Consider the following 24,739-nt stretch of genomic DNA (forward strand, 5'->3'; position numbering starts at 1 on the left):
CAAATTGTGTTTAGCAGTGCCCTTTGAAGGCCAACCCATTTGCCTCACATGGTAGACATCTTGTTATTAGTTAGGATGCCCAGTGTGCTGTGGGTGGGAGGGTGGGGAGGGTCAGAAAAGATGATATTGGAGAGTAAATAGAGAAGCTGTACTTTTCCACTACCCGGATCTTCTCTTCTGGTATCTGAGAAGCTGTTCTGTTACCCACTGTGTTATGCTATTTAAAGGCTCAGCTTTTAGTGCTTTTACGTTCTCATTGCTGCTTCCCTCATCACCCATTTCTAGTTCCAGCAACATTTGAAGCCTTGTCTTGAGCTCACACAGATTTCATAAGATTTCTTGAATACTGAGAGGTTAAAACGGCTATTTCTTCTTGTGAGCAGGGAAAGGGGGACCAAATTCAAACGTTTTTACTTTGTGATAGTGCTATACTTTTACTATTAGTAAGTGGCGCTCATTGCAGTAAGCTTTACATTTGAGGGACATTCACCACTCTGATTAAAAACAGCCCAGGCACAGGTTGACTCAGACAGTCGTACTTTCTAAATACTGCAAAGTGTTTTGTGACTTTAAGGTACCCATTTGATGAACAGCAATGTTATGTTATGTTATGTTATTAAATCATTTATTAAGCGCGCTAACACTGATTAGTTTCTTGGCGCTAAATCATTTATTAAGCGCGCTAACACTGATTAGTTTCTTGGCGCTGTAAGGCAATACTGGACAGGGAGGTATTGCAAAAGAATGAATGAGGTTTATATTGTATTTTATTACTTAGCAGGAGTTTGATGAGGGTTATTTTGGGAGAGAAAGTAAATATATGTTGAGACATACAAATTCACCATTATTGCTTTGATGTGCTTAATGCAGCCATTTTATTCATCAGTGACTTCACGAGTTACAGCAACTTGATTTAAAGTAGGTCCACATTTGGAAAATTGGGCAAGCCAGGTATTTTGCAGCGATTTGAACTATAAGTTCATTAACTCGCATCCACAGTGGTTTGATTCCTAGAAGTCACTGGAGGCTATTGCATCATTCCCTGGTGACAATGGTGCCGGGAATACACACTGGGTACAGAGTGGCTCTGGACAGTATTTACTGCGTAGCTTTTAAAATTATAAACTTGTTTACCCCAGTATTGGAACTTTCATAGATTCTCATGCTTTGTATCATTCCCCGTCGTCGGAATGGGAGCCTCGGTAACAAAAATATATATATATATACATATGTATAACCATAGAAACAAAAGAGAAAAATTAGGCCTAGGCCTCATCTCATTTTGTAGTATATCACCCTCTTTGTGTAAAAGAGCCCAAACTTTTGCCAGGGCCAATCAGCACAGCCTCACCCTCTGGAACCTTCCTGAGAGAGCTCAGAGCCTCAGATTTTTCTACCGCACGTTGTGCTAGGGAGTCTCCACTGAGCTCTGCTCAGTTTTTCACAGAGTTACTTTTGGATATCTTTATTACCATCTTTTGAGACAGAATGTCAGAAAAGGAGAAGAAAGCTTTATTTAGGGCTTGTGCCTCTTGTGGGAAGAAGAGACTGTTTGTGGAAGACAGGCATGAGAACTGCATATACTGCCTGTACCCGGAACACAAGGCCACCGACTGTAAAATCTGTCGGACCTTCTCGACCAAGACCTTGAGAGACAGAGAGGGGCGCTTGCTGACGTGGCTGCAGAAGATAAAGACCAGGGAGGTCATTTCTTCGGATGAGGAAGAATCTATCTCTGGCACCTCCTCCAGGAGATCGAAGAAGAGGGGTAGGTCATCGCCCTCCACTTCTGCGGAACCCCCTCTCAAGGTTCCTCTCAAAGCCCCTCACGGGATCTCTGACAGGTCTGAGGAGGCTGGTCCCAAAAAATCTCCTCACGACAGTGTAAAGGAGAGGCAGGGACGGGCTACTGTGGACATAGCCCCTAAGGACAATAAGGGGGTTGCTACATCTACCCCTCCGTCCCAGAAGGAGAAACCTGTAAAGAAACAGGCTGCAGAAACTCCTCAGTTGGTGCCACTGAAGAAACCGCGTCCGTCGACGCAGGCGGCAGCAGGTACGTCGACGACGATCTCCTCAATTAAGCCTATTTCCATGGGGTCGTCCACGAGACCGTCGACAATATCTACTTCGTCGACGGCGGTGTCGACGACGAAGACCACGTCGACGATGACGACGACGACGACGAGTTCGTCGATGTTGATGACTACAAGTTCGTCGACGAGACTGTCGACGGGTGCTCCGCCGACGATGAAACATACTACGTCGACGAAAAAGAAAGCTCCGTCGACGACTGCTCCGTCGACGACTGCTCCGTCGACGACTGCTCCGTCGACGACTGCTCCGGTGACGGCTGCCCCGTCGACGACTGCTCTGTCGACGACTGCTCCGTCGACGACTGCTCCGTCGACGAGGATTACAGGACTGTCGACGGCCTCATCGTCGACGACGATTTCAGCTCCGTCGACGACAGTTGCCTTTCAGTCGTCGTCGAGTACGTCGACATTGGAAATCCCGTTGCCATCGACTCCGTCGACGAGACCGCCGTCGGGACCGTCGACGACGAAAAATTTGGATTTTTCAACCCAAAGATTAGTGATTACACCGGACATGACTTCCCCTAGGCGGGTCACGCCTTTGCCACCATCCATGCTTCTCGAGGACTCGGAGGAGGATGAGGAGGATGGGCAGTTTGGGGACGCATACAGCCTTTCAGACCTGAATGTCAAACAGCAGGACAGATACGGAGGAGTTTTATGGCCCAGAGGGGCAGGAGGGGCACCAACAGGGATTACGCCCCCGCCCTATAAGGCAGGACCTAATTGCCTTGCCAGTGGCTTTGGTGTCGGATTTGCAACAGATGCTGCAAGACTATAGATCTCGTTTTCCGACGTTGCCGGATCGCACTCCAATGCGTCCTTCTCCTTTGGAAGTGCCACGTGACATACCAATGGACTTGCCACCCCTACCAAGAGAGGTACCTCGGTCCATTTCACCAGTGCTGCCCTTAGTGGTTCCCCAACCTTCAGGTACGGAACCTGCTGATGACGCGGACGATGGAGATACGGACGAAGACGACGAGGGACAGGTGATCCCTCTTACAGATCCAGGGGATCCAGATGGGGACCCTGATGATACACAGGATCCTGATGCTGTAGGCCGAGAGACAAATATATCGCCTCCGGTGGACATTGGTGGTTTCCATAATTTGATGGAACGGGCATCCAAGAGGTTTGGTTTGCCCTTTACGGTGGAGCAGTCCGACTGCTTCCTATATGACTTTAAAGCCCAATATAAGAAGTCTGTAAGATCAATTCCCATTATAGAACATGTCTGGGATGAGGGATTGAAGACAATGCAGAATCCAGCAACTGTCATTCCGGTTCTTCCCCGGCTGGAGAAGAAATACAAGGCACCAGAGGGCAGTCCTGCGTGTCTTCTAGGACAACCTAAGCCGGATTCTGTTATTTCACAAGCTGCTCAAAGTAAATCTAAGAATCCGTCCACTCCTTTAACCACGCCTCCAGATAAAGAAGGCAGAAGACTGGACAATGTGGGTAAAAGATTCTCCACCATGGCCAGCTTGTTGGTGCGGGCAGCAAATTCTCTGGCTATTCTGGGCAGATACGACCGCCAGATGTGGTGTGATATGGAACCATTCCTGGACCAGCTACCAGAAACTAGTCAAGACGAAGCCAGACAGGTGCTGATGGAGGGAGAACGATGCTCCTCGGAAGTCATCGACTGTGCGATGGACATTGCCTCAACTGCTTTCAGGGCTTTGGCGGGCTCAGCCGTCTTGCGCCGCCAAGGCTGGTTGAAGGCGACTTGGTTTCGCCAGGAGGTCCAGAATAAGATCTTGGACCTCCCCTTTGACGGAGAGATGCTTTTTGGAAAGCATGTGGATGACGCCCTCCAAGGCATTAAAAAGGACACCGATACAGCTAAGTCCTTAGGCTCCTTGACCTACCACAAGGTGCCATTTAAGGGGGCACGTGGTCGGGGGTTTTCTAACTACAGAGGAAACCAACAACAGTATTCCTCTCAATCTGGACAGTCTTATAAAGGACAATACTCCAGCCAGCGCCAAGGACAGTCGGCGTCTTTCTCTCGGCAGTCCCAGAGAGGACGTCAGAATCGTCAGGGACGAGACAACGCCAAGAGGCAATAGCGGCCTCCTGGCTCTGGCTACTGTTCCTCCCCTGCCACAAACACCGGTCGGGGGCAGGATATCTTTTTGTCTGGACAGCTGGGTGCGTTTAACATCAGACCGGTGGGTCTTGAACATAGTTCAGAGTGGCCATACGTTGGAGTTCCAAGATCTTCCTCCAACAAGAGCTCCAGACGCCCGTGCAGCGAAACATCTCCGACTATTACATCTCGAAGCCCACCAGCTTTTCATCAAGGGGGCGATAGAGCCCGTGCCACTTTCACAAAGGGGCAAGGGGTTTTATTCCAGGTTCTTCCTGGTTCGGAGGACGGAGGAGGCATGGCGTCCTATACTAGACCTCAGGGAGCTCAACACCTATCTCATCAAGCTCTCTTTCAGGATGGTCACACTCCAGGATATTCTAAGGCTGCTCAATCCGGGAGATTTTTTGGCATCCCTGGATTTAGAGGATGCTTACTTTCATGTTCCGATCCACCCAGCTCACAGGCAATATCTACGCTTCACAGTAGGCAAGAGCCATTTCCAGTTCAAGGTGCTCCCGTTTGGCCTTCGGTCGGCACCCCGCATTTTCACGAAGATGCTGGCACCAGTCGCTGCTTTCCTGAGGAAGCAGTCCTTGGAAGTGTTCCCGTACTTGGACGACTGGCTCATCAAGGCTCCGTCGTTCAGGGCAACGTCTCAGGCTGTGTCAACTTGCATAAGATTGTTCGCCCATTTGGGTCTTCAGCTCAATGTGTCCAAGTCGGAACTGATACCCTCCAGGTCACGGAAGTTCCTTGGGGCAATTCTGGACACGAGACGATGCACGGCTCGTCCGTCAGAGGAGCGTCAGGGCAAACTGGCCGCTTCCGCTCGTCTACTACTACACAAGAGACATGTATCGGTTCGACAGTACAAGTCCTTGCTCGGATCAATCTCATCCTGCATACCTTTGATACCGCATTGCAGGCTACATATGCGTCCTCTACAGGAGGAGCTGGACAAACAGTGGCGTCAGGCAGAAGGATCGTTCAACGACAAAGTATGGGTAACACCTGCCATGCGCACGGCTTGCGAATGGTGGCTGGGGAAGGAAAACATCGCAGGAGGATTAACGTTCCGAATCCCTCCTTCTCCTATGGTGGTGACCACGGATGCTTCCCTAGAAGGGTGGGGAGCTGTCCTCCAGGAGCTTCAGGTCAGCGGTCACTGGAGTCCAGCAGACAGACTGCGCCACATCAATCTTTTGGAGCTGAGGGCCATTCACTTAGCCTTGCTGGCGTTCCTCCCCAGACTTCAGAACCGTGCAGTGCTGGTCCGGACAGACAACACTACGGCCATGCACTATATAAACAAGCAAGTGGGAACGAGATCACGGACGCTGTCCAAAGAAGCTCAGGTGATCTGGGAATTTGCCATCTCTCACGGGATCACTCTGCGAGCCGAGCACCTGGCGGGGTGTCTCAACATCACAGCGGATGCTCTAAGTCGGCAGACGAAGGTGACACACGAGTGGGAGCTGGATCAGGCCACTCTGGAAGCAGTGTTCAAGAAATGGGGCACTCCGACCATAGACCTCTTTGCGACCCCGGAGAACGCCAAGTGCCGGTTTTACGCAAGCAAGGTTCCCCAGCGAGGGTCTCTGGGGAATGCCCTTTCGATTGCTTGGTGCGGCGCATTTTGCTACGCCTTTCCTCCGATTCCCCTCATTCCTCGAGTTCTCAGGAAGGTCAGGGCAGAACCATGCAAAATGATCCTCATTGCTCCAGCATGGGCGCGGCAGTTCTGGTTCTCGGAACTCCTACTTCTCTCCCAGGATCGCCAGATTCGCTTGCCACTGATTCCATCTCTGTTATCGAGAAATCAGGGGCAAGTCCTCCATCCGGATCCGGAGTCACTTCACTTGTCAGCGTGGCTCCTGAACACAGAGAATTCCGCCATCTGAATCTGTCTCAGGAATGCAGGGATGTTCTATCTCAGGCACGGGCACCCAGCACTAATAAGACCTACAGGGCAAAGTGGAAGAGATTTTGCCTTTGGTGCCAGAGGAATAAACTCCATCCTTACAAATCCCGGCCACATCAGATTCTGCCCTACATCCTGTCTCTGGCCAAATCAGGTCTGGCGCACTCTTCGATCAAGGTGCATCTGGCTGCCTTATCCCGCTTTCGACGGAAGACATCGGGGCCATCTCTATGGTCTGCAAGAATTGTTAAGCAGTTCCTTAAGGGGTTATTTCGGATGTATCCTCCGGTCCGGCCACCTCCGCCTATCTGGCAACTTAACCTGGTACTGGCTCAACTGATGAAAGCGCCCTTTGAGCCGATTCACAAAGCGGACTTGAAGTTCCTATCTTGGAAACTGGCCCTTCTCCTAGCATTGACTTCGGCTAGGAGAGTTAGTGAACTCCAGGCTCTCTCTATAGTGGAGCCTTTTCTACAGTTCAAGAGGGATGTCATGATTTTGAGAACCAACCCAAAATTCATCCCGAAGGTGCCTTCGGAGTTTCATTTGAATGAACCCTTAATTTTGAACTCCTTTTTTCCGCGTCCTTCCACTCAAGCGGAACGAACATTGCATTCTTTGGATGTCCAGAGATGCCTGAAATTCTATCTGGAGCGTACACGCTCTTTCAGAAAGTCTACTCAACTATTTATCGCCTACAGTGCACCACGGAAGGGGTTACCGCTCGCCAAGAGTGGCATTTCCCGCTGGATCTCCAGTGCAATTCAGTACTGTCATCAGGCTGCGGGCAAACCTTTGGATAAAAGGGCCCGGGCGCATTCTACGAGAGCGATGGCGTCTTCAGTGGCTCTCTTTGCTGGAGTGGCGATTAAGGACATCTGCAGGGCAGCAACGTGGAGCAGTGTACACACCTTCACGAAGCACTACTGCCTGGAATCGGTGGGACGAGCTGACGCTGCGGTTGGTCAAGCAGTCCTCCGGAATCTTTTTCAATGAGAGGTGAGCTTTCCCTACAATCCCTCCATCCTGGTAAGCACATTTGGTTTCAGTAATGGTTGTTTTATCATGTGCACTGAGATGATTTTGTAAAGCCATGTAATTACCGAAATGTGCTTGTCGTGATCTACTGCTTGCTATTCTGATACAAAGCATGAGAATCTATGAAAGTTCCAATACTGGGGTAAGAAAACAAGTTACTTACCTGTAACTTTGGTTCCCCAGTATTGGTAACTTTCATAGATTCTCATGCGCCCACCCACCTCCCCTGGGAAAGCTCTGCAGGTTACTAAGATAGTGGCTGTTGGCACAACGGCTACGAAAATCTGAGGCTCTGAGCTCTCTCAGGAAGGTTCCAGAGGGTGAGGCTGTGCTGATTGGCCCTGGCAAAAGTTTGGGCTCTTTTACACAAAGAGGGTGATATACTACAAAATGAGATGAGGCCTAGGCCTAATTTTTCTCTTTTGTTTCTATGGTTATACATATGTATATATATATATTTTTGTTACCGAGGCTCCCATTCCGACGACGGGGAATGATACAAAGCATGAGAATCTATGAAAGTTACCAATACTGGGGAACCAAAGTTACAGGTAAGTAACTTGTTTTCATTTGGAGGCATTCAATACTTAAGTGAACTAATTAAGAATTATTCCTGACATAGGACAGCACAATTCTTTATTTGTTTTCTGGTAATTTAAATGTTTATAGGTGGCAGGAGATTAAAATGTAATTCATGTATTTCACTCGGACAAGTGGCAAAAACATTGCATGTTCAAAAAAGAAAAGGCCATGGTCACTCTTGTGAACATGGCCTTTTAATGGGTTCAGAACATATGTAGCCAGAGGCATATGAAATGGAGCCAGAAAGGATGGGCAGCTAGACAGACATGCAATCAAGAAGAAGGTAATTTAGAAGGAATTCATATTTTGATTCATCTGAAAGAAACACGTTAGTTAGATTCCTCACCTTAGAATATCCCCAGGCATCAGGCTGAATCCGGAAAGATTTTTCGTCAGCAATACCCCTTGCGCGTCGCTAGGCGTCGTCTGCAGCTCCGCGTCCGTCGTCGGCGTCGTGCACCGGAATGACGTTGTCGGAGTACTTAGACGCCGCCCTCGCGCACTGACGTCAGTTCTTCTTTTTTCCGCGCCAGACAGCGCCGATCCGGGAAGAGCTTACCCCTTTAGTCACTTTTTGACAAACTTTTTGGACTCTTTTGTCTACTCGATTCGAACTGGTGCCGGTAGGATGCCCGGGTTTAAAGCCTGTGACTCCTGTCATCGACTGATGTCGGTGACGGATCACCACCGCCGGTGCCTTTACTGCCTGGGGGCCGAACACGATGCGGAGCCGGGCATCGACTACCAGGCCTTGACCTCGAAGGCTAGGCGGGAGCGGTCCTGTAAGCTTCTCGAGCTCCGACACTCGGCTCCGCGCCGTTCACGGTCCCGGTCCAGGAGGAGGTCAAAGGAGCGGTCGCGGAGCCGCAGCCACCACCACCGCTCGTCGGGGTCGAAGTCTTCAGGTAAGTCGAAGCATGCTAAGAAGTCCAAGAGGCGACATCGCTCTTCGGACTCCCCGCGCCGGTCGCGTGACTCGGTCGAGGGTCCGGGTGGTACCACCCCCGCGGCACCGCAGGAGCCGCGTCCGTCCCCATACCCTCCGGTCCCTGGGACTGATGCGACTCCGGCGGAGATCAGTGCCTTCCTCTCGGTCGAGGGTCCGGGTGGTACCAACCCCCCGCGGCTCCGTCAGAGCCGCGTCCGTCCCCATACCCTCCGGTCCCTGGGACTGACGCGACTCCGGCGGAGATCAGTGCCTTCCTCTCGGCCATGAGGGGCCTGGCTCCGCCGTCAACGCCTGCCGGCGCGCCTTCGGGCCCCACGGCCCGACTGGGCGACCTCGCGAGCCTGCGGTGCCGTCGTCGACTTCGGTCCCGACGCCGCAGGTCCCCGTGAGATCCAGGCCTGGATCTCAGTCTGTGCCGGTCGACCTCACGACACCTCCGCCAGCGCTGACACCGGTTCCACCCCCGACGACGCCGTTCCCGGTTCAGCCCCGGTCCGGGCCTGGCGCCGGTGCGGCGCCATCCAGCGCCGCAGCCGACGGATGATAATTTCATCTACCGTACGGCTCCGATTATTCCCCCTGTTTATCAGGAATCGGATGACGGGGGCGACTCGGAGGGGTCTGAGGACCCTCTGGCCATGCAGGCCAACTTATCTCAGGGCTTGGCAGATGAGCTGGGGATGCCAGTGGTCTGGACACCTCCCCGGACACTGGTTTCATCTCTCCTCCGACTGTGGCTTCGGAGGAAGGTGCTGCATTTTCAGTGGTACTGCGCAAGGCGGCCGAAGTCCTTTGGCTGGAGCTGCCTGCTGTGGCCGTGAGGACTAACCTCCTCACTGAAGTGCTTCAACCGTCAGCAAGCTCCTCGGAGCCTCTGCTGCAATTCCATGAGGCACTAGTGGACGTTCTGAAGGGCACCTGGTCCAAGCCCTCCACAGCAGTACCTCCTGTGGATCGGAACGTGGCCCGGTGCCACCGCCCTGCTCCGGGCGACCCCAGTTTTCTTTCCCAACACCCAATGCCCGAGAGCCTGGTTATCCAGGCCTCTACTTCCCAATCCTCCTTCCCGTCCGCTCCCCCGGATCGAGAATCCAAGAGGCTAGAGCAGTTCGGTAAGAAGCTGTTCTCTTCCCTTAGTTTGGGACTGCGGTCCTTGAACACCGCTTGCCTCTTGGACCGTTATTCCCACTCTCTGTGGGATACGGTGGAGGACGTGCTGCCCCAGTGTCCGGAGGAGGCCCGGACGCGGCTCGCCCAGGGTCTTGCCGACGGGCGGGATGCAGCACGACATGCTATTCGATGTGGACTAGACACTACGGACTCGCTAGGTAGGCGCCTGGCTGCGGTCCACGTCTTTCTCAGGGGATGTCCAGAGCACCCTCATGGATATGCCCTTTGATGGCACTCGCCTTTGTGGCGAGAAGGCGGATAGTGCGCTGGTGCGCTTCAAGGACTCCCGGGCTACGGCCAAGTCCTTGGGCCTCTCGGGCCGCGACCGCAAACTTCCGCCTTTCGTGGCCAAGGAAGGGGCGCCCCCTCACTTCCGCCTAGCCACCGGCCGCAGATCCAACCTGCACGCGGTCGCGGACGTGGATTCCGCCGTGGCGGTACCGGGGGTCAATGTGCCGGTCAGTCCACATTCACCCCGGCAGCATCCACCTCAAAGCCCTACTAGTCCGTGCTTTCAGGCCCATTCCACGCCAGTGGGTGGCAGAGTTCGCCATCACCTGTTCCACTGGCGTTCCATCACGTCGGACAGGTGGGTGCTGCAAATCGTCCGAAGGGGCTGCTCCCTCCCCTTCGAGACGACCCCTCCAACCATGCCACCGCAGTGTCACCGCATGTCGGGGGCTCACTTGAATCTTCTACGGGAGGAAGTTGCATCCCTCTTGGCCAAGGGGGCCGTCGAGCACGTTCCTGGTCCAGAAGTAGGTCGTGGTTGTTTTTCCCGCTACTTTCTGGTTCCCAAGAAGGGCAAAGGGGGCCTACGCCCTATCTTGGACCTCAGGAGCGTCAACGCCTTCCTCCGGAAGGACAGGTTCAAGATGCTTACCCTTGCTCAGTTTCTGGCTGCCCTGGATCCAGGAGACTGGATGGTAGCGTTGGACTTGCAGGACGCCTATTTTCACATTCCCGTCCTGCCGGACCACCTGAGTTACCTGGGGTTCACAGTGGGTCAGGAGCATTTCCAGTTCACGGTGCTCCCCTTCGGCCTCACCAGTGCCCCTCGAGTGTTCACCAAAGTGATGGCGGTGGTCGCATCTCATCTGCGCAGATCAGGGGTTCCAGTCTTCCCCTATCTCGACGACTGACTGTTGAATGCGGGCTCACCCCAGCAGGTTGTCTCCCACCTCCAGACTACGGCCGACCTCCTGCATTTGCTGGGGTTCTCCATCAACGTACCGAAGTCGCATCTGAGTCCCTCCCAGAAGCTCCTTTTCATCGGGGCGGTTCTGGACTCGGCGCAGTTCCGGGCTTATCCTCCGGAGCAGCGGATCCGGGATATTCAGGCTCTGATTCCCATGTTTCAGCCGCTATCCCGGGTATCGGTCAGGTTGGTGCTGCGGCTTCTGGGTCTGATGGCCTCCTGCATCCTGTTAGTGCATTACGCCAGGTGGCGAATGCGGGCTCTGCAGTGGGACCTGAAGTTTCAGTGGGCCCAGCATCGGGGCAACCTGTCCGACCATGTCTTGATCTCGGAGGGCACTGCAAAACAGTTGCAGTGGTGGCTCACGAATCGCGATTGGGTCAGCGGCAGATCCCTCTCCCTACCCCACCCAGAGCACGTAGTGGTGACAGATGCGTCCCTCCTGGGATGGGGGGGCCACATGGGGGAGGCGGAGATCAGAGGACTCTAGTCTCCGGCAGAGTCTCGGCTCCATATCAACCTTTTGGGGCTGAGAGTGATCCGACTTGCACTGAAGGCATTCCTTCCCGTTGTCCGGGGAAGTGTGGTGCAGGTGTTCACGGACAACACCACCGCCATGTGGTATTGCAACTAACAGGGCGGGTGGGGTCGTGGACCCTTTGTCAGGAGGCTCTGCACCTCTGGACATGGCTGGAACATCAGGGCATCACCCTGGTGGTTCAACATCTGGCGGGCTCTCTGAACGCCAGAGCAGACGAACTCAGCCGCCGGTGCATGATGGATCACGAATGGCGTCTCAACTCGGACGTAGCGCAAGGCCTCCTTCGGCAGTGGGGCGAGCCTTGGTTAGATCTATTCGCCACCAAAGAGAACGGGCAATGTCAGCAGTTCTGCGCGTTGGAGTTTCCAAGGCGGCACTCGCTCGGGGACGCTTTTTGTCACGAGTGGAGTTGCGGTCTGTTGTATGCCTTTCCGCCTATACCACTTCTGCCCAGAGTGCTGAAGAAGATCAGGCGCGACCGGGCCCAAGTCATCTTGGTGGCTCCGGATTGGGCACGAAGGTACTGGTATCCCGAGCTACTCAGTCTGTCAATCGATCCCCCGATAGGACTGTCCAGTCTCCACCTTCATGCGTGGAGATTGAGCGGCGACAGTTGATGCCATTTGACTTGCCTCCTGAAGTCTGCGATGTGATTCTGGCAGCCAGGCGTCCCTCCACTAAAACGGTATACGCCTGTAGGTGGAACAAATTTGTGGCATGGTGCACTGCAAAGGCTGTGGATCCCCTTTCCACCCCTCTTTCTGAGGTTCTCCTCTTCCTTCTTTCTTTGGCCCAGCAGGGCTCTGCTGTGGGCACTCTTAAAGGTTATCTTTCTGCTATCTCTGCCTTCCTTCGGCTTCCTGATCAGCCTTCTCTCTTCAAATCCCCTTTTGTTTCTCGGTTCCTTAAGGGCATTACTCATATGTTTCCTCCTGTCCCTTTCGTAATGCATCAGTGGGATTTGAATCTTGTTTTGACTTATCTGATGTGCGCTCCCTTTGAGCCACTTCAAAATTGTCCTCTTCGTCTCTTGACGCTTAAGACTGCTTTCCTGGTAGCCATCACCTCTGCTAGAAGGGTGAGTGAGCTCCAGGCTCTCTCTTCTAAGCCTCCTTTCCTTTCTATTCATCCGGACAAGGTTATGCTCCGCACTCGCCCTTCCTTCCTTCCTAAGGTTGTGACTGCCTTTCACATCGGGCAGTCTGTTACGCTGCCCACCTTCTTTCTGCCTCCCTCGAAAGAGGAAGAGCGGCTCCACCGTCTGGACAAAACAGTTCCGGGTGGGCGACCAACTCTTCGTTGGCTACGTGGGCACCAAGAAGGGGCGGGCGGTGCACAAGCAAACCATCTCTCGGTGGGTCGTTTTGTGCATCAAAGCTTGTTACTCCTTAGCTAAAAACGGAACCTTCTGTTGGGTTGAGGGCCCATTCCACTCGGGCCACGGCGGCGACGACGGCCTTGGGTCGGGGAGTCCGCTTGTGGGGAGTCTGTCGGGCAGCAACGTGGGCCTCGCTGCACACGTTTGCCAAGCATTATTGCCTGGACAGCCAAGTCCGGAGAGACGGCTTCTTTGGCCGTTCTGTTCTCCAGGACTTTCTGGTGTGATCTTGGTTCGCAGACCCACCACCGGGGTTGGTATTGCTGGGGTATCTATTCTAAGGTGAGGAATCTAACTAACGTGTTTCTTTCAGAGGAACAAGTTACTTACCTTCGGTAATGATGTATCTGTAAGAAACATTAGTTAGTTAGATTTCTCACCGACCCACCCATCCTCCCCGTTCTGCGAACCGACATCTAGGGTTAAGGTAATCCTTTTCAGGCTCCTAGACTTTTTTGGCACCAGTGTCGGTCTCTTGCATGGCTCTGCCTTCCTGGCGCGGAAAGCTATCTACAAGAACTGACGTCAGCGCGCGAGGGCGGCGTCTAAGTACTCCGACGTCATTCCGGCGCACGACGACGCCGCCGACGGACGCGGAGCCGCAGACGACCCCTAGCGACGCGCAAGGGGTATTGCTGACGAAAAACCTTTCCGGATCCAGCCTGACGATTGGGGATATTCTAAGGTGAGGAAACTAACTAACTAATGTTTCTTACAGATACATCGTTACCGAAGGTAAGTAACTTGTTCTTTTAGCACTTGAAGCGACTCCCTCGAGTATTCCACACAGTGTTCTGGCGCATCTATTTAGGTGCAGTGCATACATAGATACCAACTGATGGCAGTTTCGTTTTTATTTCAATATATTTTATTACATATCTTGCAACCAGAGATGAACAGGTAAAATGAATAAATATACAGGGAGAGAGGCTGTGCATAAGATAAATCATTATATAACTAAGCAATTATTATAGATCCCTTCTTTGCGTGTGAATACATACAAAAACAATTAGGCATAAGTATTGCAGTGAATTTGTAAAAGGACTTTACATTTCCAAGTGAGTCGTACATCAGCAATATTCACTTCATGTAAAACATTTTTGATGCGATTGAAGAAAAGATGTAGTCTGATTAATATACCTTGACTTCTACGAAACACCGAGGGTCTTATTCTTATTATATATACACTTATGCCCATTGAAACAGGTTACATCAATGTGGTTATACGATGTTATATTTCTAGAAGGGATCCAGTGTATATATAAGGTGTGCACAGGTGTGAATAAAAAGTGATTTTCTCATGTGAATAAGGGAACATGGCAGTGAGGGTGACCTTGGGGATTGGTATACTGGCGAAGTGTATTTTGTCGGTCGTGAAAGGGGCTTACTGAAGAAGAGGTAGGTTTCTTAGAGGAGAGATCACGGAGGCTTGTGGATAAAGGCTCTTGCGTCTAGCATGTTCCATATTGAACAATGCGAGGCTCTCCACGAGGATAGCTGAAGTGCAATGTTATCTGCACCCCTGAGAAAAGTTAGCTACTCTTTCCACATAGAGAAAAAGATCGCTTCAAAGTTTTTACAGTTGTTTAGTATTAGCTTGCAGGCTAGAGTGAGCATTATGTCTAGTAAAAAACGGTTGTTGTCTTTCTTGAGTTGGGGTCTCAAGGACCCAGAATAATGTATAAGAACTCTTTAGTGGGAAGAATATTTAGGGTATGTCTGATGCAGTCTAAACCTTTATTCCAAAGGTCTTAGAGGAGGGGGCATTCGAATAGCATGTGTGCTAGGGGGCCCTCTTGTTTATAACACCACCAGCAGTTGGGTTCTTGTTTGAGTCCAACCTTAAAGAGTCTGGCGTCAGCCCAGTATGTCCTATTAACACATATTTAGTTTGTGATAAAATAGGTGAAATTTTATGCGAGAAAGGGGATTTGTTGATGACGATCCAGTCAAAGCCTATGTTTTTCTTGTTCAATTCAGCTTCCCTTTTTAGCTGATTGTGTTAGGGTTTTATTTTGGTTCGGTAGGAGAGTTTTGTATATGCTAGAGACCAGGTGACTTACTTTGAGTAGGCAGCTCATAAGGGTAGTGAGAGAAGGGTTAGCACCTGAGAGATTCTTTTTAGCAAGTCTTACCTTAAGCTGCAGGAATTTATAAAAATCTAGATCTATGAGATTGAAACGATTTTGCAAAGATGAGAATGGTAGAGGAGAAGTACCTTCAAAGATGTCTTGCACTAGATTAATGCCTTCACGTGACCAGTCCGACCAGAAAAATGAGGAGCCGTAAATTTTGAGTGTGGGATTATACCATAGAGAGGACAGGTAGGAATGTTGTAACTTGTCCTCCAAACGTAAATCAAGGATCAGGAGGGCTCTTTTGGTGTTCTGTATAATGTTTCTAGAGTGCGGTAGATGAGTTGTGTCCATTGTGGCCAATGCAGCGAGAGGAGTGTTCTGTATGAGGGATTTTTCTATCACCACCCAGGGGGGTTCGTAAGATGGCTTTTCAATGAACCAATTGGCGCCCTGTTTGCATTGAAAGGCCGTTTCATAATTTTTGAAGATTTATCCTTGGCCAGCTTGAGCTTTTTCATAGGGATTCTGGGCTTTATGCCCTGCCACAAGAATTTACTAAAGGTCTTGTCAGTATTTAAAAAAAAAAACATTCTATTAGGATCATGGGCAGCATGCTAATAAGATAGTTGATAAGGGGGGTGACCATCATCTTTAGTGTCTCAGCTCTGCCCCCACCATGATAAGAATTTAGGAGACCAGTTATCTAGAAGACAGTATTTTCTTGTTAGTATGTAAAGTAGTGATTAGTTCGTTTGTGAACTCTAGACCTAGATATTTGACAGAGTCCTGTTGCCAGGTGAGGCCTGAAGAGCCTAGGATACTTTTATCACCACAACGGCTGAGGATTTTTACCTCGGATTTGTCTTTATTAAGGGAGTACCCTGATAATTCTGAATATTGGTATATGGTATTCATTAGGGCTGGAATGGCATTGGAGGCATCCTCAGTGACAATTAGCACGTCGTCTGGTAGTTGTGTTACCAAAGGAAACACTGGCAATGTCTTTATTTTTCCCCTGATATGTTGGAGGAAGGGCTCCAGTGCCAGAAGAAAAGGGGGGGTGAGAGAGGACAGCCCTGCCTTGTCCCTTGGTTCAGGTTAAATGCAGAGGAAATTATGCCACCAGCTCTGACTTTGCCAGATGGTTTGTGGTAGAGAGCCATTATCATTTTGATCAGATTATTGCCTTGGTTAAACTTGTTCAGAACAGCCTTAAGGTATCTCCAATCAACCTTATCAAAGGCTTTTTCTGCATCTAATGTGAGCTACCGTGGGTCAGTCAATTAGTCTAGCCTTTTCTATGGTATGACATAACAGACGTGTTGACCCTGGAGAGCCTGTATTTTAAAAATCGCACCTGAGATGGGTGTATTAGTTTAGAAATGTGTTGTTGAACCCTATTGGAGAGAATTGCGGCATAGATCTTGCAATTGAGGTTTATTAATGATATCAGTCTATAGTTTTTAGGTAAGAGGGGGTCTTTGCCTTCCTTGGGCAAGACAGTTAGGATTGCTTCAGCTGGCGTGCCAGATACCTGACCTGAGAAGTGATCAAATAGTTTCAATAGTGGTGGCAGTAGGGACAAACCGTAGGTTTTAAAGAATTTGGCATTAAACCCATCGGGTCCTGGGGCTTTATCAGGTTTTAATTTATTGATCGCCATTAATACTTTATTTTCTGTGATCAGACCATTTATTGGGGCTTTTTCTAGGTCTGTGAGGCTAGGGAGAGTGATCCCACTTATATAGTCATGACATTTTGAGTGATTTACATTAGTAATTTCCTTGTATAAGTCTTTATAAAAATCCTTGAAGATATCAGCTATCTTTTGAGGATTAGTGCTAATGTTCTCTTCCTTGTCCTTCATAGCGTTAATGGCGTATTTCTATAGTTTAAATTTTAAATAGGATGCTAAGGATTTGCCTGCCCTTTTCGATTCACATAATTTGATGCTTTTTTGTTTATTGACCCATACCCCCGCCCTGTTACTGCTGATTTTAATATATTCATATTTCTTGTTAAGGATTTTGTTAAGGGTATCATTGTCTTCATTAATGATATGCACTTTTTCTAAGTCGGCAATTTATTTCTCTAATTTAATTAAGTTAGAGTTGGCTACTTTGTTAGTTTTTGATTTAATCCTAATTATTTCCCCTCTAACGGTTGCTTTTAGGGCCTCCCATCTTGTCAGGTTTGGTGTCAAACCGGCTCTGTTTTCATTAAGAAAGTTAAGAATCGTATCTTTAATTACCTGGAGATTACCTTGTTCAATTAGTATCTCGTCATTGAGGCGCCAGCTTGGTTTTTTTTTATGTGGTGCAGGGTCAGAGATGGATAGAGAAATACAGGAGTGATCTGAAATCACTCTAGGTTCAATTGTTGCTAGGTCTACATTACATAGTGCATTATTGGAGACCAAGATATAATCTATCCATCAATAAGACTCTTGGGGAAAAGAGTAAAATGTATATTCTCTTTCCGCCGGGTTCTGGATTCTCCTGGCATCTACTAAGTTGTATTTCAAACAGATTTTCTTCAGGGCTTTATGTGACTTATTTGGATGGAATGGGAATCTAGAGTTTTTGTCTAAGTGTGGGTCAAGAGGTAAGTTAGTCACCCGCTAGAATAATGGTAGCTGTATCACTTATTTTTCCTAATTGTGAGTATAGATCATCCAATAAAAACGGATCGTCCTTAGTAGGAGCATAAATGTTAGCTACGTAAAACTCTACCTTATCTTTGGTAAGCTTTGAGATAACCCATCTACCTTGAGAGTCAGAGGAGTTTGAGATTAAGTTGATTCTGGAGTTTCTTGTAATTAGTGTAGGTACCCCATTTTTCTTCCCTACAGCAGCTGAGTAAGCACTATCTGAGAAGTGACAGTTAGCAAAGTTCTGGGCTAGTGTGCTATCCAGCTTGGTTTCTTGGAGAAGAATTAAGTCACCTTTTAGTCTGTTCAGATAATCTACTATCTTTCTCCTCTTTACTGGACGATTCAGTCCTTTTACGTTTAATGAGACTAGCTTAATACATTGGTTTAGACCCGCCATTTAGTATGTGAGAGAGATTTTCTGTAGTCCAGTGTTATCCTTCTGTGAGGTGGCGTTGTCAAAAGCCACGTCTTGTTGGGAAACTTCCCTTTGTGTGTGACAGTTTGACATGAGACATAAGGAACACAAATCAATAGGCAAGGGGGCCAATAAAAAGTACAGCAATACAAACGGAAAACCCAACCCATATCAACCCCCCCACCCCCATCTCCCACATTTGCCAACGGACATAGCGCTAAAAGGAGAATAGCTCTTCTGGAGGAACAAGTTTTAAGATCATTGTTTTGGAGCGGAGCCCTACAAATACAGAAAGGATCTAACATTGTGAAAGAGATCCACTTTAACAATGCATATGTGTGTATGTACATTCAAGCCAATTTATTCGTGTGCCGTTTGAGATTATGAAGTGTGTAGGAGTGTGAAATACGTGCTGTTACATACAACATATGTGTAATAGATGTATACGCTTGGTATGGGTAGTAGGATTGAGTTAGAGTACTGCTTAGAAGAGATCTATTTGTGGACAAATGATCGTAAACACTTAATGTGTTCTGAGGAGTCAGTAAATATCGAACCTAAGTATTGTTTTACCACTCTATGGCACCCGTGTGCAGGAGCGAGTAACACATAGAAATTTGCAATTTCACTTTAGGAGCGGACAAATCACTTTGTGTCCAGGTTTGCATAGAGAGAGACAGTTGGTGATAGAGCACCATATGTATGCAGTATCATACGTGCAGGACCAGGTATAATGCGTGAGGTATGTAAAAAGTATGTGTAATGGGTATGTGTAGCTAAGTTGTTCTCGTGCCACGATGCACATATTTCATACAAAATGTGAAGTGTGTGTAGTAAGTGTGTGAGAGGGACATACAAAAACTTGTGCAGTATGTGTAGTGGGGTTGTATGCCTATCTGTAACAAATGCATCTAGATTAGTTATTAATAGACTAGCAACACCTTACCGGTTTGAGATAGACATATATTTGTGATAAGAGGTGTAAGAAACCTATTCTTACATATTATCAGGTAACATATTCGAGACAGGTACAAGAATAACCATCAAATTCAAGAGCTGGAGCATTAGTGGACAGTAGTGTGAGATAATCCTTAACTTTGCTGGAGCAATGAAAGAACCTTGTAGTCCAGTTGTTTTCATTTTAGGATGTAGGTTTAAAACCCTTTGCGTGTTTCAACAGTCAACTTTGAGTACTCATGAGAGATGAAAATTTTCGTGCCTTTCCATAGTATGTGGTTCAGGGTGAGATCTACATGTTGATATCTTAGTGGTATGCACATGATGGGTCGAGGTGCTTTGTTATTTGGAGATAACCGTGTTGGGACCCTGTGGGCCCTATTAAAATTCCACATCCTTGTCAAATTTAAAGTTGGTTGCCTGGGTCAACCATTTCTCTAGAAAGGCAATGCGAGAATGGGCTGAATCTTCTGTACCTTCTGGCATGCCAAAAATGCGTAGGTTGCCACGCCTGTTGCTGTCTTATATTTCTGATATGTCTTTAGCAAAAGAACAGGAGGCGTTACTGAGTTTTTGAATGGTCTTTTTCGTTGTATTTACATTGTCTTCCAGGTAGCTGATACTGTTTTCTGCCTCTGCAATTCTGGATCTTGTTTCCTTCATGTCTTGACGAATGGCTGCAATTTCATTTTGCATGTTAGTATTTGTTTTTGTCGATTTGGCTAGGTCGTGAACATCCGCAAGTTTTTTTAGGATCATTTCCATTGTCGAGTTAATGTCTTGTTTTCCTTTTACTGGAGAGTCTGGGCGCGATGGGTCCGCTTTCACTCTTTTTAGTGATTAAGTGTCTTTTTTTCTGTCATTTTCGTAGATGATTATAGCCGTATATTCTCTGAATTCGGACCTTGTGAGCGGTCGAGCAGTGTTTGAATTGCTTTAGATGAATCAGTTGGATCAGGTAGTTGTTATTGGTTATAGAAGCTGTTGCTGATGATTTTGCAGGCTTTAGTAAGTTGCGAGTGTCAGCAAACAAGGATGGATGGTTAATATCTTTTGACATGTGTTTGAAGCGAGCAAGCACAGTAACTGCACTGTAATTGTCCCACAGTTGCACTGTTACGATTGTATTGTATTGCATTGTAATCGCTCCTCCCCGATGAGGCAGAGGTTGAACCAAATGCGGCACGCTCTTTTGTTGAAACATTTGATAATACACAATATCAGATAGCAGACATGTTACATGTTACCTGCTTAGCTGGAAACTGGTAGACTGATAGACTAGTAGCTCCAGGCGGCGATTCTACGAAACAGTTTGATGTATTCCACCACTCTGGCGATAACTGAACTTGCTGAGTAGACCAGTGAGGTATAGACTTGAGGTTATTGTGGAACTTGATACATTCACCTATCTCCACGTTATAATAATGCTGTCTCCAAGTTATGTCCTGGTTAACTGTGCTCATAGGTGATTATATGCTCTGACCAGCACAACCAAGGACACCATCTTAGGGTCAGGCAACATGATCAGGCAGCTGGTTAATTTGTCTAGATATGCAGGCAGATACAGAGATCTAAGGTATAGCCACAGGTTAAGTTAAACCCATACAGAAACCATGAATCGGCACGCCTGTGGATTGGTGTGGTGATCTGATCTTCTCTAGTAGAGTCAGACAGTCGCCATATTGGAATCGGGCAACCGGGTCGAGTTGGCCGGAAAAAACGCTTATTACATCGTTAGTGCATCAAGGTGGGCGCAGTGCATGCAAACCGCTCTGTAGTGTTGCCAGATTAAAGTTCTTGATTCCTTTGGGCTGCATTTTTTAAGCGAACCGGCAGTTACACGGCCGCCATGTCAGGTTCAGGCATGCAGACACACAAGCTGATCGAATCGGTGAGCGCCAGTGAGTTCCGGCTGGTCTAATTAATGTAATCAGACTTTTTTTTTTAAGTGGCGACTTGGTAATCAGGGGGGGATTGCACAAATTGTCACTTTTCCATGCCTCTTTACATCACCGGACGTTGATTATTCGTGCTCACATTCACCATTTTAGGGTCAGGCAACAGAGGGAGTACTGCAAATCGGTTCAAAATGAGTTTTAACAGCCGAGTCCCAACTGACCGAACTAATCTAATCTAATGAGGGACTGAGGTTTGATAATGGCAAACGCTGGTTCAGCTTGCTTAATGATCGTGGGGGCCGTTAAACGTCCGCCGTGTTGAGGTGTGGCATCAAGGTAAGGCCAGCCGGTAAGATCAGATCATCTATATGCGCGTTATTAACGTTTACTTGGGATTACTTGATCTTACTTGTTCTTGTCGAGGGGAACAGTTCTGTTATTGTGACTGTGTGCAGATTGCTGTGTCGGGCAGTCTCCGCAGTTCGGCGAAGGTCCCGCTCGTCTGCCTCTCGTTTTACTCGTCCTGCTTGTCGGCCGCTCGTCTGTCGTTGCTTTGTTTGACGTTGTTCTCCCCCTAACGTCACTGTAGCATGAAGTTGTCTGCTTCCAGTCAGTGAGTTTGCTAGGGTGAGAGAAGCTCTCAGAGGCTTTGAATGAAGTTGGCAGCAGGTGGGGTCATACTGGTTTTGTTCTCCTCTGCTCCTATCTGCCACGTGACCACTTTCCTAACGGCCTTGCTCCTCCTGCATTCCGCCGAATCTGGATAGTGGGGAGATTTCTTCGGGTCGGAAGAGACCCCTGGTATGCATCGTTCAGGATCCGTCTTTTTTGTCCAAATACTCCAAATGTAGGACCGTTATGTGGATTTGTCTGGTCCTCCTGAGCGGAGCGGAGAGCTCAATCCACCATCTTCCTCACTCTCCAAGCCACGCCCAACTGATGGTAGTTTTGAAAGTTGAATCTATATTGGGCAAACACTTCTGTGGCTATATAACACCAATCATCCTTTTATGTTATGCATTGCATCGTAAAGTAACTTCAAGCTTCAATTGGAAGCCAGAGAATCAATGTAACCACTCCTGTGATGTAATCACCCATTTTAGATTGTTTATCAGTATTCCTAACTGCAAAGACCTGAAGTAAGCTTGTGTAGATTGTGCTGCTGTGGTCCAATCTAGAAAGAGCAACTGTTCAACCCAAAAATATCTTCAGCTTTGTGGTGGGAAAATGGATAATGTTTCTTTCTGGCTCTGATAACTTACATGATTTGATTTGTTGGGCACAGTAGAAATTATAGATTATGAAACATTTTCATTTAAGTTAGAAATCGCCTAGTTTGATAATGTCATCAATAGAAAAAAGAAAATAGGTTTCACCTTATGATTTCTGGCAAAGGTAAGACTGATAATGATTTACAGTAAGAATAGGAGCCATGCACAATAATCTGTATTTGTACATCAATGCTGCTAGACATCCCAAACTAGGGAGTTGGTAGACATGTAGGTTTTTGGATGGTTTATTTAGTGTGCAATTGTCATCGTCCTGCCAAATTGCAGCTCTGGTTGAGGTACAGGAAACCTTGGAATGGGTGTGTGTGTTCACTGGCGTATCTACATGAGGACCTTACTGTGATTTTACTAGACCAAATGCTTTAAAGAGCCAAGTTATAGCCATATTTCAATTAATGTTAAGTGTTTGAAATGAAATTCAACATTGATTTCACCGAAATTGAAGGAGCGCATAGCTGAATGAGTATCATTAATTAACAAGAGCAGAAGCCTTGGTAGTTTAGTGTTCTTGTTTCATGATACTTTGTATGGGGAATAACACATTCAGGTATACACAACAGTTTATAGAGGTGCAAGAAGTAAAGTAAGACATGTGTATAACCGACACACATAGCGAACAATATACCGCACAACAAACCAACATGCTGGGCTACTTTGCCTCTGATAGCATGAATACATTTCACCCCTTATTCATATACATGCTTATCTGTTTCTCTTTACATGGTGAACTAATGTGGTGGGGCATCATCTAGTAGCAGCGAGATGGACTAAAAGCATAATTATTTTGTTGGTCTGAGGAGGTTGGGAGTGGTGTTGGTCTAAATTAAAGACCAACGCTTCAACTTATTCTGTAGGAATATGACTGCAGGAAATGTTTGAATGGTGTAACGTTACCCCATTGTATTTCATATTTGACATTATTTGCAATTAAGGTGTCTCCTGTAATCTTGATTTCTTATAAATTGTGGCTAATACATTTAAACCAGTATTATAAGACTACACAGAAGTGTAATTTCCCTTGCCTTCTCTGGTAGCAAGCTCCGAGTCTCTGTTATTTCTAAGGCAAGATTCTAACTGGAATATTGTGACAAGTGTGGTGTCCATCCTTGTAGGACAGAAGTTATTTTAGAGGTATTCTATGATATCAAAGCTGTATCAAAGATTCACTATTTGTCCTAATCTCAGATATCTGCAATAAGTTAACCTTCCCGTTGTTTTAATTATTTTTAGCAGACAAATGAATGCTTTCATTGAAGATATTTTGAACAGGATTCAAGATCTGCTAGAGCTTTCTCCACCTGTAAGTATTTTAAATAAACCTTGTCTAATGTTTGAAAGTAACAGTTTTCCAATTATTGTGCATCTTCCTGCTAGTTACTTTGTCACATTGTTGTGAACAGTGCTGCACTTTCTTTGGATACATTTGTATGAGTGCATGTGATGTTGAATTTTGCTGAAAAAGATTTTTAGATAAATTGCTTCATGCTGTTGCTATATTTGATAGATTCTGTGATGTTTGTTTTTATTTTGATACTTTTTGTGTAACACCTATATGGTATGGCAGCTGCATCAAAATGCGTTGTGTAATTGAGGGATAAGAGGATACGTAAAGTAGTTGATGGGACCATCTAGTGCTCCCAAACGTCTTGATCCAGCAGATTTTTATCAGCCAACTTGACAGTAAACTGGAGAACTATTCTAATGGAACAGATGTGCATTTAGGTCTGTCCTTATGTTAAGTAATTAAACTTCTTAGCAAACATTTGTTTGGAACTAATCATTGTATAAATGCTACCACCTGGTGCTGGGATTAGAACTGAAGTGTTTACCTGGATACCCCATATGCAGTAAGTTGTCAGGATTTGAAGCATGAGTCTCATACTGCAACCACTTGCCCAGAAGCTTATCCCATAATGAAGTAAGTCTTGGTCCACTAAGATTTGATTCCTTAGTGGTCGCTACTGTTTCATCAGAGAAAAGCTGTTCCAAGCATTCATCTACAGTGTCTTGCCATATTTGCACTAGACTTGTTGCTTAAAAAGAGGGACAAGTTTGATCATTCAAATCTCAAATACATCTTTACACACAGTCTTTTATGGAGTCACCCAAAATAATAGTAACTGCACTATTAAGCAATTTAAAAGACTTGCCGAGAGAGCGTGCCTATTATAAAGCATGGCTTATCTTCCAGTATTTGTGCTTCTGATTATTACTCTGAATGTCCGTGTAGCACTCAGTTGCTTTGCAGTTGTGTGCATGCTATATGAATCTGCATACATTTTATTGTTAGCCTTCTCTCTTAATATTTGTGGTTCGAGACAATTATCTGGGAAATTCTGTTTTGGTTTGAGGAATAGGAGGTTATGAGTATAGGGGATGGGATGTATGTGAAGGAGGCAGCACCTTGAGTGTAGTACACATCAAATGGTGCTACTGTTCATCATGAGTCTTAATGTGGACCTGTTTCATTGTACAATA

At 47.4% G+C, this 24,739-nt stretch overlaps 1 protein-coding gene across 2 annotated transcripts in view; it reads left to right on the forward strand.

Annotated features, from left to right (window-relative positions):
* XPOT (exportin for tRNA) overlaps window positions 1-24,739 on the forward strand; it is a 464,061-nt gene that overhangs the window by 256,584 nt on the left and 182,738 nt on the right. For both annotated transcript variants that reach the window (XM_085653409.1, XM_085653408.1), the window contains one exon: window positions 23,492-23,561. In XM_085653409.1, the coding sequence (XP_085509535.1) occupies window positions 23,492-23,561 (70 nt within the window). The remainder of the gene's footprint in view (window positions 1-23,491; window positions 23,562-24,739) is intronic.

The sequence above is a fragment of the Triturus cristatus genome, chromosome 4_1, assembly GCF_964204655.1.
Source record: "Triturus cristatus chromosome 4_1, aTriCri1.1, whole genome shotgun sequence".
Lineage (NCBI taxonomy): Eukaryota > Metazoa > Chordata > Amphibia > Caudata > Salamandridae > Triturus > Triturus cristatus.